This window comes from Diabrotica virgifera, chromosome 3 (genome assembly GCF_917563875.1).
Source record: "Diabrotica virgifera virgifera chromosome 3, PGI_DIABVI_V3a".
NCBI lineage: Eukaryota > Metazoa > Arthropoda > Insecta > Coleoptera > Chrysomelidae > Diabrotica > Diabrotica virgifera.
Window position 1 is genome coordinate 104,216,719 of NC_065445.1, and position 17,264 is coordinate 104,233,982.

Consider the following 17,264-nt stretch of genomic DNA (forward strand, 5'->3'; position numbering starts at 1 on the left):
AGAATTTTTGCTCTCGTGACACTTTGACATAATTTCACTCGCCTTCGGCTCGTGAAATTAAAACTGTTAAAGTGTCACTCGGGAAAAATTCAATAATTTCAGAGCTCTTGTGCAATTACTACTGATAACTTTCAACCGTCAAATACATATTTATAACAACTGTGTGTTTAATTGTACTAATTTGTACTTACATAAATAAATTACAATAAAATTTTGGTTTTGAACAGTTTTATTCATGAAATAATCGCAACAAATTGTACTCGATCTCTAAAATTAATATAGAATTTTAGAGCTCTTGTGCAATTACTACTGACAATTGAAAATGCACGTGCCAACTTCGTGAAAATTAAAAAGATTTTATGCAGCAAATATTTGACATTGGCCCTCAGAATAAGGCTAATTAAATGTTATGTACACAGTGTGCTTTACTATGGACCTGAATCATGGACATTAAACCGAAATGCAAGAAATCGACTTTTGAAAGAGTTTTGAAGAAACTGTTTTGAAATGTGGACAATTTGAAGAGTGTTAAGGAGTTCATGGGTAGATAAAGTCACAAATAAAGAAGTGTTAAGGAGAATAGTAAGAGAGAAGGAAATTGAAAACACAATAAAAGAAAGGAAATTGCAGTATCTCGAACATGTGATGGGAGGCGAAAAATGTAACATCTTGAGACTCCTAATTCAAGGAAAAAATAGAGGGTAGGAGAAGCGTGGGAAGGAGACGCGTTTCCTGGTTGAAGAACAGGGCTGGATTTAAGGGAGGGCAGGCTGGGCATCTGCCCGGGGCCTCCACCTTTCAGGGCCCCCCACAAAGTCCAAACGTAAAAAAATCAGCACATTATTCACACATAATAATTTTTGTGAATCGATTAACTATGATATTTCGGTACATGGAAGGTCTCACTGCTATTAAAAGGTTTCTCATATTTTTGCCAAATCACGGTCATAAAGCAGAAGATATATTTAATTCTATAATGACATTCTTTCAAGAACATGATACCGATTTGAAAAACTGGAGGGGACAGTCCTACGACAACGCGTGGATTCCGTGGGCCATCCACTCTCTAAATTTTGTTGCGAAAGCTGCGCAGGTGAGGGTTGTCCTGCTGTCACTGCATTCTTTGATTTCTTAAAAGAACTAAATATGTATTTTTCACTTCCTCTACATAGAGATACAACTTGTTAATCGGATGTTTAAAAGCTGCGCCTTTAAGAGAAAGCAACGCCTACTATTAAGCAAAAATTACTTTTCCTAAAAGAGTAAATACTACTGCTAGATAATCATCATATCATCGTTATAATCAGATTAAAAGTGCAATATCCAACATTTCGGAAGACGATGAGCAACAATTTAAAACTCGTAGCGATGCAAATGGTTTGTATAATCGATTGTTTTTACTGGACACTGGAAATGAAATCTTAGAGATGAAAAACAGCACAATTCGTATTCCTCAAGATCCAATTATTGACCTTAATTCAGTAGTGGCGGCACTTAAATCACTTAAAGAATTTATACTCCTTTTAAGAATATTCGACTGACTCCACTGCTCACTTACTGAAGCTTACCTTATAGCAATGATTAAGATGAAAATCTAGTGGTCGACTGGTACAATATGTACAATTTTTCAATTCATTTAAAGAGGAAATCGGTTCTTCAAATATAAGTTAAAAATTTCAAATGTACCGACTGTTAAAAGAGAAGAATGTGAATTATGCGGTTCCAAACGTTGAGATGACACTCGTTTATATTTATTTCTGATCCTAACTAACTGAGTGGAGAGAGATCATTCTCAAAATTTAAGTTAATTAAAAATCGACTTCGGTCTATGATGCGCCAAGAGCGTTTGAATCATCTCCCTATAATGAGCATTGAATACGATGTCTTCTTAAAGCAACTAGACAAGCCCGATATAATCAAGGAATTTTCAATTAAAAAATCTCAAAAATTACCCGGACTTTAAACATATATTTTATTGTGTTTATTTTTAATATTTTACTGTAACAAGATACAGCTCTTAATATTTTTTATTACTTAAAAATATATTTATAAAAGTACCTAGATCAACATTTTTTTTATTTCTAAAAGGAAAAACCCTGTAGTTGGTTATATATTATAGTTATAACAACAATTTTTTTAATGCGTAGGAGATAGGGCCCCACACCAATTTTGCCCAGGGGCTCCCACTGCCTTAAATCCGGCTCTGTTGAAGAACCTGAGAGAATGGTTTGGTTGCAGCTCAAGGCAACTGTTCAGAGCAGCTGCCTCGGAGGTCAAAATAGCCGTGATGATTGCCAACCTTCGTCGCGGAGATGGCACTTAAAGAAGAAGAATAAAAAATTTACATTTAAAAGTTACTTTTAATTTCATCAAAAGTGAAGTCTGGTAAATATTTTATAACCGTACTTATTCATTACCGATTGTTTCAATAATACTTATAAAGTTAATCCTAATAAAGTTTATATTTAATTAATTATCTCGACAAACGATGTTTCCTGGTTGCGCGAATAAATCTCAAAAGTTAATTCTTCGATTGCATCGTGTACCGGAAATATGTGTGGCTATGATGAGATCAAAATTATGGAGTGACACTACGAGCTTGACTGTTATGTACTGACCGACACTAATGCGTAGGAACATTAAAGCCATGCAATGGATACTTTTCATTAAACCACCAGTTAGATCTGCTGGGAAATAAACGACTTCACGCAGTAAACGAACAGAAAATTAAATTTCAGATTTTTACATTTGAAACATATTTTATACCTGTGATCAATATATTATTTGTAGAGTCCGGATTTCTAAGCATACTGCTTATGGTAAATAATACAAGCAAGACTATTTTCTTTTTAAATACGAACAACATATGCAAAAATAAGTCATTTTAACAGCACATTTTTTATGCTTTTTTGCTTTTTTAAATTTGTATGCCTTTTTTGAATTTTTGTGCATATTTGGTGCTTTATTTTATATATTACTATAATTTTTATACAAATCTAATTCACTGTACGTGTTTAGCACACGGCCTGAATCGCTTTGCTGATATTATACGGCTGCAATTTTCACTTATTAATGAGTTGATAAAAAATGGGAAAAAGTTTTCATTAAAGCTCCTTTAAGGATGCAACTTTTTAGAGAAAGATTCCCTAACACTCCATTACTACCGGAACCAGTGTCAACTAGAGGGGTACATGGTTAGATGTAGCTTTATACTAAGCCGAATATTACGAAAATTTTAAAAGCTTCGTATTGGAATTTAAAGATACTGCTAGCAAATCGATAAAAGATTGTCAGGATGTTTTAGGTAAAACATAATTACAAAACAATCTTGCTTTTATCAAAATTAACTTTCGTTTTGTGAGTGAAACAATAAAATATTTGGAGAAACAGCAAATATCAGTTGAGTCGATTCAAAAAATAAACAGTTTTGAAAAGAGATGGAAGGTATCATTGGAAAAATTGGTCAGATAGTATTAACAAAAGTCAAAGATGTATTAACAAAAAACGAAGGATTTAAAAAGATAAAGAAAATATTTTCAGTTTTAAATGGAGAACGCGTTGAAGATATAAATAGGTATGGATCCGGTAGTAGTGGTAGTATAAGTATGCACCGATAACCAATGCGGACGTTGAAAGAAGCTTTTCGATATATGTACAAAAATGTTTTGAGTGACAGGCGCCGAAACTTTACGATGGAACATTTAAATAAGTACTTATTTAGTTATTTCATGCTTTAAACAAAAATGATATATAGTCCAGGATCCAAAGCTTTTCACCTCGCAATTTTGACAGAATGGATCAATTTGCTTGAAAATTTGATAATAAGTAGTGAATAGTCCATGGATCAAAATCTATTTGATGCCTACAGGCACTTTTACCATGGGGGTGGTTGCCACCCCATCTTAGGGGTGGAAACTTTTTAATATATTTTGACGGCAAAAGTTAATAAAAACATTCATTCTAAACAAAAAATGTTCTATACATTTTTTCGATAGAATTAATAGTTTTTGATTTATTCGCTATCGAAAGTGTTGGTTTTATGTCTAAAAAATCAATGTTTTTCGATGGTATACTCATTTACGATTCACTCAATTTTTGCCGTAGAACAAATTTTATCAAACCAATTTCTTGGGAATTAAATTACAATTTTATATTTAAACATTTTTTCGTATCTCTGATGCTAATCTTTCTATTTTGAAGAAAATGGCATTTTTTACCAAATTGCAAAACATTCGTTATTCGCTTTAAACTTCAATTTTTTAAAAACTAATCATTCTAAGACAGTTATCTAGACAGAATCTATTAATGTTGTTCTGAAGCTATTTTCTTGTAGCATTTTTACAATTTTAACTATTTATAATGGGAAATAAGCCACAATATTATTAAAAAATGATTTTTATTAACGTTTCGACGCCCAAATCGGGTGCCGTTGTCAAAATAGAAAATACTATTAACATAAACAAAAATGTTGTTGCTTAGTAAAAAAATTCTTCTAATAATTTATTTAATTTGACTCATTTATATCGGTAATTCAGATACATATGATACATTTTAAAATAGAAGACTTTAAAATATCTCAAATATGTCAACACGCATGAGATAATGAACATAGAGTTCAGTGGAGAGATTCAAGTATAGTCCTGAAAGAAACAGATAGTAAAAAGAGAAAAATCAAAGAAGCGGCTCTAATTATGCTAAACGAAACCAATTGTGTCGCAAATTCCTTGGTGGAATGCAGTAAGATGTGGATACCCATACTGAAAGAGGAAGTCAATAGAAAGAAAATACCACAATTAGTAAGTCAATAGTCGAGTTAGTACATATTATTTTATATTTTAGTATTACTTATATATCCATGTATTATTGATATTATTTATAATTTAAACAAAATTATAGTAAAGTCAGAATTTGGTATTAATTTTGAGAGTAAATTAAATGTAAGACCAAATACTTACGATGTCGGGATAGTATCACGAGGTTTTTCCTGGTTTTTCCTCGTGATTTACTATGAGATCTCTAACGCGAGAATTTTAATGTCACCGTTGCATGTGGTTGTCTTTTTAAAGACAGACCACATGCTATGATTTTTTTGTGACGGATATTCTTAGTTGATACTTAGTGACGGAGTTGGGGTTGATATCATGTAATCGAATGAACTATCTTTCAGTAAAGTCGTCCCAGGAACGCAACTCATAAATATTGGCAATATCATTTTAAAGTCTTCTATTTTAAAATGTATCATATGTATCTGAATTGCCGATATAAATGAGTCAAACTAAATAAATTATTAGAAGAATTTTTTTACTAAGCAACAACATTTTTGTTTATGTTAATAGTATTTTCTATTTTGACAACGGCACCCGATTTGGGCGTCGAAACGTTAATAAAAATCATTTTTTAATAATATTGTGGCTTATTTCCCATTATAAATAGTTAAGAATCTATTAACAATACATAAATAAAGAAGGATGAATAAGGTCAATGACTAAAAACACCGCTAACTTACATTATTATGCTTCCAATTGGATTGCTCCTTTTTTTTCAAAAAAATATATTAATTTTTTAACCGTAACTTTTTTAATTTTTATCTTAGAAAGTTCGTTAAAAAAGAATTTTGTAGGTTTTTACAAGATCTATAAGGCTATTAATATTAAATCTGTTTAAAATTCTGTCACAAAAACAGGTGGCATTGAAAGGGTTGGTAAAGGTGGTTTTTGCATGATATTACAAGTTTTAATTGTCAATAGCTCACTCAATTTTTGCCGTAAGAAAAATTTGCAAACCAAGTTCTTGGGAATTGAATTAGCTATAATGTCATATTAAAATATTTTTTCGTATCTGTGATGCTTATCTTTCTATTTTGAAGAAAAGGGCATTTTTACCAAACTACAAAAATTAATTTATTCCTTATTCGTTTTTAACTCCATTTTTTTAAAAACTAATCATTCTAAGCCAATCAAACTTCTAGAACCTATTAACAATACATAAATCAAGAAAACTAAGTCAGGTCAATGACAAATTTTAATTAGGGTGGTGATTAAGGGGTTTTTACGATCAGTTTTTGCTGAAAAAAATAGGGACTGACTTTCTTTTCATTATAAGTCACTTAATTTTTTTAGCAAGAGATTTTTTTAGTTCTGGAGATACATATTTTTATATACTTTAAATTAGTTTTAACAAGTTATCCTCGAAAAATGCATAGTTTTCTCGTCCTTTGACTTTGAAGCTACAATATTTAGCATTTGACGAAGAAGAGCCAATATATAATAAAGTATAGCTCGAGTCCTATTGGTCGTAAAGAAAATAAACAAAAAAACAGTTTTGTTTATTTTTTCAAAAGGTACATTTTTGTTAAGTAAAGTTGTTTTGATAAAACGAAAACTTTTTGAGTTATTAGCAGAAAACTGATTAAAAACATTGATTTTTTCGATATAAAACTAACACTTTTGATAGCGAGTAAATCGAAAACTATTAATTTTATCAAAAAAAATATATAGAACGTTTTTTGCTTATAATGAATGTTTTTACCAACTCTTGCGGTCAAAATATAATAAAAAATTCCACCCCCGAAATGGGGTGACAACCACCCCCATGGTAAAAGCGCCTTTTGGCATGATGTAGATTTTGATCCTTGGACTATCCACTACTTATTCTCAAATTTTCACGCAAATCGATACATTCTGTAAAAATTGCGAGGTTTTGTCCTATTTTAAGCTTCATTACTTGAACTAATATTTTCCATCATGTAAAGCGTATCGATAAAAATTAGGTTAAAGCATTTTTGTTTCAGTTATTAGATCTATTTTTTGGTTTATTCTATCTTATTAATTTTTAAATTTATAATAGGTACTTACTAGTTCTTAAGCTAAGCTTAGGAATAATTATAAATATTTTATTCTTATTTTCGTAAAAAACGGTTTGTCAAATTTTATATGCTTATTTTCATGCTTTTTTTGTATAATAAAATGCTTTTTTCATAAAGTCGTTATGCTTTTTAAGCGCTTTTTTGCGTTTCTTTATGCTTTTAAAGCCAAACTCTAATTATTTGTATACACATTATTAGGATTTTGAAATCGATTAGAAAATTAAATAAGCATACAATAGAAACATACAATAATTACCACACCAATAACAACAAAATTTTTATAAAAGTTTTACTGTTAATATAATATATACAGTCAGAAAAATGAAAGAATACCCATGAACGATCACATTAATCACTTAATTAATAATAATCTATACGCTGTGAGCTCGTACGTAGAGGGGATATTTACAAATTCGCGAACGCCAGTAGTGACAAGTTTGTAAACGTTTACTGGAAATTTGACATAAATGTCAAAGTGATTAATTTAAAATTAAAATTAAAAACATTAATTATAAACAATATTAGTTGGTCAAAGCTGTGGTATATATTTTTACCTTAAATATACTTACGTTTTAAATACTGAATTTAAGTTTTTTTAATGTTCCGTAATATCTAATTATAAATAATCTATTATAATCTTAGCGTCATCTACACGATTATTGTCAAAGTATCCGAAGTAAGAAATTGATATTTTATCAATAGAACGTCAAAATGATTAGAAAAATCTTTAAAAAATCGATTACAATTTAATTACTTTTTTGCGTTGTAAATATTAAGCGATAACAATTAAATAATAAATTTAAAAATTACCGGTAAAAGTTGAATTAGTAACCGCTAGGAGCGACACCAGCGAAGCTCAGAGCCAATAACGTTGTTATAGAAAAAGACAGCAAATACAAATTAAGTGATTGATGTGATCGTTCATGGGTATTCTTTCATTTTTCTGACGTATCTGACTAATTTTGATTACAGATGCCAAAATTTTAATTAGATGTTTATTCTTATCTCGTGGTTCTTATTTGAGTTCAGAAATACTTTTGCCTTTTAGAAATCAATGTTTCCCTGTATAAAAAAAACTAAACTGTCCCGTCCAAATAATAACCGCACTCGACACTGCTGCTACGTAACAATGAAATAAAATTAATATCAAAATAAATTATTTCCACAGATTGTACAAATAATATTAAGATTGCTTTTTAATCTTCTTTTCGTCATATTAAGTTAATACTTGACAAATCCAAAGGCACACAATATTCCAAAGGAATCAACTTAAAATATTTAGTAACTAACTTCAGACCGTCATGTGCGAGTACTTCATACTGTCGTTTTTATAAAAATTCACTCTCAACATTTTTCCCACTCGCGCTTAAAAAAGTATAACTTCAAAATCTCTTCTTTACGCACTATATTTTATCTTGAATGACAAACTACGATCACACATTTGACACGAATAACACAAATATCCATGGTTAAACAAATAGGGAAAGAGAGACACTTTGATTTTTTTGTGTTTGCTAAGGTAATATTTTCACATTTACCGCGTCCAATTAGTAGTTAAAAGGCGGCTAAAACAAACACAGATGAACAATGTTGTACCAATAAAACATTAAACCAGGTGTTATGGGTGTACGTTTATGGCCAATACGTCCTTAATGGGCGCATGGCCTTTACAATATCAAAGAAATCGTTAATTTGTACTCGTCTTAATTCGCCCAAAGGTGAACTATTTCGATAGGTATGAATAGCGTCGTAAAGTCGCGAAATTAACGTTAAATGTAATATATGGTATCAAGCAATAGTCGTTTTATAACGTTTTTCTCACCTGTGGGTATCAGATCATTTTATATATGGGATGTCTCACGTTATATATCGAGTGCTATGTCGATACTTCGTTAAGAAGAAAATAAATAAGGTTTCGCTGTATTTAATCTCATTGAATTTATGTAACCAAGTCTTATAGAGTACATAATATTGTTTTAAAACACAGAAACCAATATTTTTTGAAGAATATTTTAATGACGTATTTCAACAACGAATTGAACTTCGTAAGTCCTAGGTTTTCACCCATAAAATAATCGAAATTAGAACTGTAAATCGATATTTGAACTCTTCGTGTAACTTTGCGCCTATTGATATACGATTTTACTAATTTTGAGTCATTTTTACTAAACTTTGAACATCATTGTTTAAACAGAAATGAATTCAAAACCGGAACTAAAGATTCAAACTCGACTTTTCAATACGCTTCGATTGATGTGTTACATGTAGGTACTATTTCTGCGACTATAATACGAACAGTTGAATTGGAGTTTATGAGAAGGTGTCTACAAATTACCAGGTAGGATAGAATAAGAACAGAGGAAATATGAAACAGAATAGAAGTAGAATGCTCAATTACAAAAACGTTGTGGTAGTAAAAGTAGAGCCCTGAAATGGTACTGGCATGTACAAAGAATGTGCCAAGCTGTGCTACTGGCCGTAGCACAGGTGGCCGAAAAGATTGCCGGACTGGGACACGCGGGGAGGAAGACGGAGAGGAAGACCTGCTGTGAGATGGAAAACTCACATAGGAAATGCTATGATAGATAGAGACCTCAGAGATGGCGACTGGCGACTGGGAGAATAGAGTGCTATGGAAGACGAAAACGGCAAACTCATAATGGGTAAAAGACAAGAAGAAGAAAGGAATGCAGCGAACTAGTACGGCTTAATATAAATAATAAATTGAATAAAATACTTTGTTTTTGTAAAAATATGTAGTCATTTTTATTAAAATTATAATTATTCGTAACAAACAAACAATAATACTGAGTTATATTCTGGGTCGGACGGACAGACAGCCTAGGTCAAATTTCTCACTTTTAATACCATCCTTGGATTATAAGCTTTCATTTGACACCTCATTTGTCATTCTACATGTTATCATGACCGAGGAGTTATATTCGCCGTCGGACGTACAGACAGTCTAGGTCAAATTTCTCACCTTTAGTACCATCCTTGGATTATAAGCTTTCATTTGACACCTCATTTGTCATTCAACCTGGTATAATGACGGAGGAGTTATATTCGCAGTCGGACGGACAGACGGACAGACAGCCTAGGTCAAATTCCTCACCTTTAGTACCATACTTTTATTATAAGCTTTCATTTGACACCTCGTTTGTCATTCTACCTGGTACAATGACGAAGGAGTTATATTCGCGGTCGAACGGACAGACAGCCTAGGTCAAATTTCTCACCTTTAGTACCATCCTTGGATTATAAGCTTTCATTTGTCACCTCATTTGTCATTCTACTTGGTATATTGACGGATGAGTTGTGTTTACGGACAGACAGACAGACAGACGGATGGATGGACAGACGGATGTGGATAATTCAACGTTTTCACATTTTTTCAAAATTGGTGAAAACAAAATTCCTTTTGAAGAATATACACGTAATCAAATGTCACGACTACGCTCATTTGTCAAAGATTAGGTAAAAAACAATTTTGTATTACATTATACACTATTACTATTTAATACCCGTGGCTAACCAGTTTGATAAAGAGTCCCGATAACTGGAAATGTTAGCTTATTTTCGAAGTATGGTATTCGCTAAAAATAAACAATACCATAATTAAGACTGTTGTGAAATTGCCCACACAATACGTATTTATTTGATTTGGCATTATATTTATATATTATATTATTTGTCATTAACATTTATATTAAAACTTCTCTCAAATTGGAAAATTTGAATGTTCCTGAGAAATAACAGGAGAAACCATAAGTAAGGAAAAATTCGAAATATAAATCATTAAAAAAGCGACTAGGATAAATAAGTATAACAACAATAATAATAAACAGATGAAAAGGAAAAACTGGGGAAAATATCAACATCGAACAGAATAGTGACAATACGATTAAGTATGAGTTTGTAGCAGTGTCGCCTTTCGATTCCATTTCCATAGTTTCTAGTCATATCCATCATCATTAGCTTTTGCCATCGTACAGTCGCCATCTCGAAAATTTATTTCATTCATAGCCTTGACTCATGTCTTATTACCAGATGTCTTTGGGCTATCCCGTTTCCTTTCTTCCTCTTCGGCCTTTACATATACGTACCATTTATATTTAATGCTCCTACGATCTGTCAATGATGCTCATTCAGCGTTTAATCTAGAGGTGATTATTATGTGTTTGTACTTTCTATTCATACGGACATGGCTTATTTATAAATAGTTATAACCTTCTTTCAGTGCGTCATAGTTTATCGTATTTTCTCTAGCGCATTAAGCCGGAAGTGACAGAAAAAAATTTATATCCGTGATTATTTTACATATTCTTCTTGTGGTGCTTTCTCCTTTAATGGAGGTTAGCGACTACACTGGCAAATCTGTCTCTGTCCAATGCGGCTCAAAACAAAGATGTTGAATCAAGGCCGGTCCAGTCTCTGATATTTCTAAGCCATGAAATCTGGCGCCTACCGGGACCCCGTTTTCCTTCAATCTTACCCTGGATGATAAGTTGTGCGAGGCGGTACTTTTCGTTTCTCATTATGTGTCCCAGGTAGCTAACTTTTCTGACTTAATTGATTTTCAGCAGTTCCCTATCTGTACCTATTCTCCTCAGAACATCTTTGTTGGTGGTGTAGGTTGTCCAAGGTATTTTCAAGATTGTTCTATAAAGCCAGAGTTCAAAGACTTCTAACTTGTTTATCAGTGTTGTGTTGAGTGTCCAGGCCCCCGTTCCATACAAAAGTATTGACCACACATAGCAATGCAGAAAACGACATCTAAGGCTGATACTACTTTACATATAATTTAAAAAATTATGTACCTATTTGTTGACTTGTAGTTGCATATTAAAGCGACTTATACTTGTGGATTTATAATGCATTGACGTTTAGTATCCCCTAAATAGATAACCAATCAATGATTAGAACAAAGATCATTTGTCGAAAAAGTAATCAATCGTGACAGTACTTTCACAATAACAACGGGTAAAATGACAATTGTCATTCTATGTTAGTATTTTCGGACATCATGTAGTGCAAATTTCATTTTATATTTATTTATTTTTTCATTAAAATATTTTAAATATTAATATTCTGGCAAATGTTTATATAAGTAGATACAAATATAAATCAATTTAAATATTCTGACAATTGGAAAATTTAAATATAAATTTAAATTGTATTCTGGCAACTTGACAGTTAATGTCAGATTTAACTAAAATATCGCGATGTAGGTAGGTATATGTGTATATTCGCGATATTCTCAAATACCTATATGACTTCAAAATTAAGGACGCACTGAAAGCAGGCTTTGGTTTGAACTTTATATAATTTTCTTTGATTTAACAAAATTAACTATTAACCACCATTTGATTAATAATTAAATTCAAACTTTATTTTCATTATTTAATATACCTATATGTATTTACCAAAAGGATGTTCATATCGGCACAAATAAAAATATTAATTGATTTTTGCCGTCTATAAGTATACAACCTAATTGGGCTTTAAACTTCCCACAGTCCGAACACACCTGTTTCCCCAGTAAAATTTACAAATTTTATTGACATACTTTGCAGAAAGCCACAATAAAACGTATTGGAGCAAAAATATTTTTCATTATATTGTCTGGACAAAAGGGTTGAATCGTTTGCGTCCACTGTCAATGCATTCCCACACAGCATCACCCACATCTGCTCACAGGTCACTGAGAATCACTTTGTGAATTTCAAGGACCTTATCTGGACATCAACATCGGTTTAGAGAGAGGACAACGATAACGATCTTTTGATTTAAAGTTCTTTTTTATTAATGTCTACCGCCATGCAATTAGACAAAGGGTTGTTTGGTTGAATTCGAGGCCTAGGGGCAGTACGAGTTGTTTTAAGTTTAAATTATTTTTTGTTGAAAACATAATTGCGATAACAGAAATCTGATTTAAAAGTAATGTCATTTTTTAAAGAAAAATTGTAATTAAGTTAAAATATTATTTAACGAAACTTAGGTATATGTAATGCCTTTCGTAAGTGATGCGTCTACAATTTAAAGTCTCTAACTGAATAGGTTTAGGAGTTGGGAGCTGTTTGTCTCCAGTTGGCCATTCAGAATTATATCTGTATTTTTCAATTTATTAATTTCCAGAGATTCTAATAAAGATAGCTTAAGGCCTTTATTTTGAATATGAAGAATTTGATACATACCTACTGAATAAAATAATGATTATGATTTAGAAGGTGTTTAATTATGATTTAGAAGAAAGCCCTTTTGTGTTCTGCTATGCTTTTGTCAAAGATTCTGCCAGTTTGACCGATGTTAGTTTTTGGACGGTCATAAAAATTGGTCAATTTTTTTTTAATATTTTAACCAATAATTTTTCAATTGAAAATGTTCGATTTTTATAATTTTCAATTTCTATTTTTGTTATAGGTAAAGACTCCAAATCATCTAACAGCTCTATAATAAGTAAGTACCTCAAAAACTGAAATAAGTTACAATACAACAAAAACAGTATATCAGATATAGTTACTTGCAATAATACCTCTAATTTTTTTAGACCTGATTTAGAGACCCATTTAAATTAACCAAGTAACTTAATTTAAAAAGTAATTTGAAAAAGAAAAAAAACAAATGAATAGAAACAAAAGATTTCTGTGATACTCGATAATGACTATATTGATATGATTGCGACAGCCTAAAAAATCGAAAATATTTTTAATAATGGCAAAACTGTGTAAATTTTATATTATTTGGGCTACTTCAATAACACCAATACTTGGTATAAAACTGACAAGTTATCTAGGTTAAAATTGCGAATATATTAACAGGATCGTACTATGGTCGAAATATCAATCTATATTTTTTTTTTCAAAATATCTTGAAGTACCTACGTGTGAGACTGTTTTCATTCTCAAAATGTATTTAAGTAAATTCGAGATTTTTGTGTAGAATTTGCTAGAGAAGTTATACAATCTTTCATTGGCAATATTCTTAGATTTGTTAGAAGCATTCGACAATTGCGATGAATTCTACTGTGGAGATTGGAGAGATAGGGTGTCAAAGCATTAGAGTATCATTGGATAAAATATAATAAATTCAAGTAATATTAACATTACCTCTCTCTTACTGTAGGTATCCAACATGCCTGGTTTTGGGTCGATTTTTTGTTTTGTTACGTGAATTCTGGCAATGAAAATTGTAAAAAATGTAACAATATTATCTGATAAACTGGTATCATCTGGTCGATGATACAAATGTGTACATTGATCCTGGGATCCTCCTTAAAAAGCCTTCTGGATATTACAAGTCGTTCTTATTTTGGTGTTCAATATTTACTTTAATTTTTGTAATGGCAATACTGCACATGTCAAAATTATGTACTTATGTATTTTGGCAACGGTGCCAGATGAGAATACAATATTTTCTTGTTTTTCTATGGTTTTTCTTGTTAATGATCCACTGTTTTATGGAAAGTGTTAAAAAAGTCCATGAAATTTTTTTAGATACTGGTAAAGTGAAGGTGCGTGAATTATTGTCAAGAGGCCATAAGAATTAGTAAAGCTATATAGCCATATTTTGAATGAGGTTTTGAATATGAAAAAATTATCCTGCAGTATGGGCAGCTAAGAGTGTGGGCTGAAATTCCCAACGGTAATCTTCTTGGCAGAAGGTTACCTGAAATTGCTTATGGGTTTAAAGGGGGTATGAATTTAAAGGGGAGATTTAAAGGTTTTCAAGACATCCTATTATACTTTGCTCTGCCCAAAAATAATGTCACCCATCCCATTACTTTATCTTGGACATTCGAAAACAATAATTCAAGAGCAATTTAAGCCAGCAGTTAAAACCTGCCCTTCTTCTTTTTCACGAGCCGTATCAGAATTCGACGTTAACGATCACCAAGCGTCTCGATCTTCTGTCACATGGAATAATTGTCCTGCATTTGGTATCTGAGTTTAATCACGAATATTTTAAGCCAAGAGACCTGCTTTACTCACATAGTTTTCCAACCTCCTATTCGTTCCACGTTTACTCACCGTTGACCAAAAACATGATCGTGTGACCACTTCTCAGCTCAGTTATAAGGACGTTATAAAGCGCAGTCCGTCGGACTGTTGGCGTCGATTGGTAACCGTTGATGAAATTTGGATTCACTAGTATACACCACAGAATATAATTATCGCACAACAGTAGACTAAAACGGGTAAAAGATCACTGTATTTTGGGATTTGGCCACTGGTCACATTTTTATTGCAACTGACTTTTTGTTGACTATCTTCAACATGATAAAACTATCAATAGCCAATATATTATGTTATGTATTATCTTACAAACTGAAGCCACAACTCAGTTACAAACGATCTCATCTGCAGAAGAAGAAAGTGTTATTTCTCCAAGACAATGCACTGGTTCATAAGACCATTATGACCATGGCAAAGATTCATAAGCTGGGCATGAAATAATCCAATTGCTTTCTCAACTGGCTTATTCTACTGATTTGGCTCTCTTTGATTATTATGTGTTCACAAATCTGAAGGGATAATTTGTAAATAAAAAATTCAACTCGAGTGACGAGATAATTGACGACACAAACGTCAATTTTGGCCTTTCAGAATCGTATTATTCGGACTGCATAAAGTAATTAGGCCAGGGTAATAAGACAAAAATATATAAATAAGTTCGTGGCACTTCAGAAGCCAGGGTACTGAGCGTTTTTTCGACAAGTAATACCTATATGAACAAATTGTAAGTATTTCCTGCGTGGGATCTGGCGGCCATTTTTATTTATAAACAATTAACTGTCAAAAAATGGCATTTTCCCCTTTTTTTCAAATCAACGGAAAACAGTTAAACTTATGATTTTTTTAGTACAAATATCTTTGAGATTATGAAAAAATCTTTAAAATTACATATTACAAAGTTTGATATACTCATTTATTGTTAATATAACTGCGAAAAAAGGTCGGACTTGAAAAAAAAAATATTTCCGCAATAACTATTGTCAAAATTAGTGTACAGGTTTGAAATTTTTGTCAAATGAGGGTTCTTTGGTGCTTAATATGTGATAAAAATTTTAAAGCGATTCATTCAATTGTTTAAATTTTATTCGAATTGTTTATCTCAGAGAGCATTTTTTTTGCAATAACATAAGTCAGAAAAAAATAACGGTAGAACCATTCCACAGGTGTCAAATGGAGGAGCATGAGCTATATCTTCAACTACGTTTAAAAAAAGCGAATAAAAAATGCATTTATTAGTAATAAATAATTATGCAAAAGTGTTTATAAATAAAAATGGTCTCCAGATCCTACGCAGAAAATAGTTACAATTTGCTCTTATAGGTATTACCTGTCGAAAAAACGCTTCAGTACCCTGGCTGCTCGAGTGTCATGGAAAAAACCTTATTACCCTGGACTAAATTGGAAAATCGCTGGAATCGTCTTATTTAGCTGAAAGTTGACAGTATCCAATAAAATTAAACAATTTTTTAGGAAAATCGAGCTTTTTGTTTCAAACGAGGTTAAGTACTTATCAGACCACCTATACTAAAATCACAATAAAGATGCACTAGAAATAAACAAACCAAGACACGTTGAATGTTAAGGGAGGAGCTCTCCCAAATCATGATTTACAATGTATATATGTTACAGTTCAAGTTGATTCTCAGTTGGAGTTGACTCCAACTAGTTGGAGTCAACTCCAACTGAAACGAGCAGTACAAGTTGATTTTAAAAATTTAAATCAACTTTTACTAGTTGGAGTTGACTCTTCCTGGATCGATTCAGTAAATGTTGATTATACGAGGATCTCAAGTGCATTTTTGATGAGTGTGCGTTTCTTTGTTTTGACCGTTTCAACTACTTATTAGTATAGTCTGTAACGTCGCCCCCGTTAGGTAAATTATTCTGATTCGATTTTTTGCACAAACTTACTCAAAGAAATACATCCGTATAACAATCCTTATAACAAATACACAGGGTGTCACGCGGTACCGTGGCGTGGTCGAAAAATTGTTTAACCAATTTTTGTTAACCAAATTCACAAAATTAATTTTTATCTACTCTATCTCATATTATGTAAAGAGTACGAAGAAATCGAAAACTTAAATAAAAAAACATGATGACTTCCATCTGTATAAGAAACTCTAACTATAGGTTACCTGTAAGTTTTTGTGATAACTGCCACACTTCTGAGCCATAAACGATTACTGGTTTTAATATGGTATTATATATTCTTTTTTTCGTTTCCGGTCTTATATATTTTTTTTGTTATAAGAATATCAAGGAACAAAAATTTACCTCTTCCAATAAATATGTGAAACACCAACAGCTTGAATACGTAAGCCAGTACAAATACCTTGGTTGCTGGTTCAACAATCAACTTGATTATAAACAAGAAGTCAAGA

At 31.7% G+C, this 17,264-nt stretch overlaps 1 protein-coding gene across 3 annotated transcripts in view; it reads left to right on the forward strand.

The window, feature by feature from the left end:
- Positions 1–17,264, forward strand: part of LOC114337339 (B-cell lymphoma/leukemia 11B) — a 220,158-nt gene that overhangs the window by 38,700 nt on the left and 164,194 nt on the right. Inside the window, exon 2 of one of the 3 annotated variants that reach the window (XM_050646758.1) lies at positions 13,289–13,324. The exons of the other annotated variants lie outside the window; for them this stretch is intronic. Coding sequence (XP_050502715.1) covers positions 13,289–13,324 — 36 coding nt within the window. The remainder of the gene's footprint in view (positions 1–13,288; positions 13,325–17,264) is intronic. 3 annotated transcript variants of the gene reach the window in all.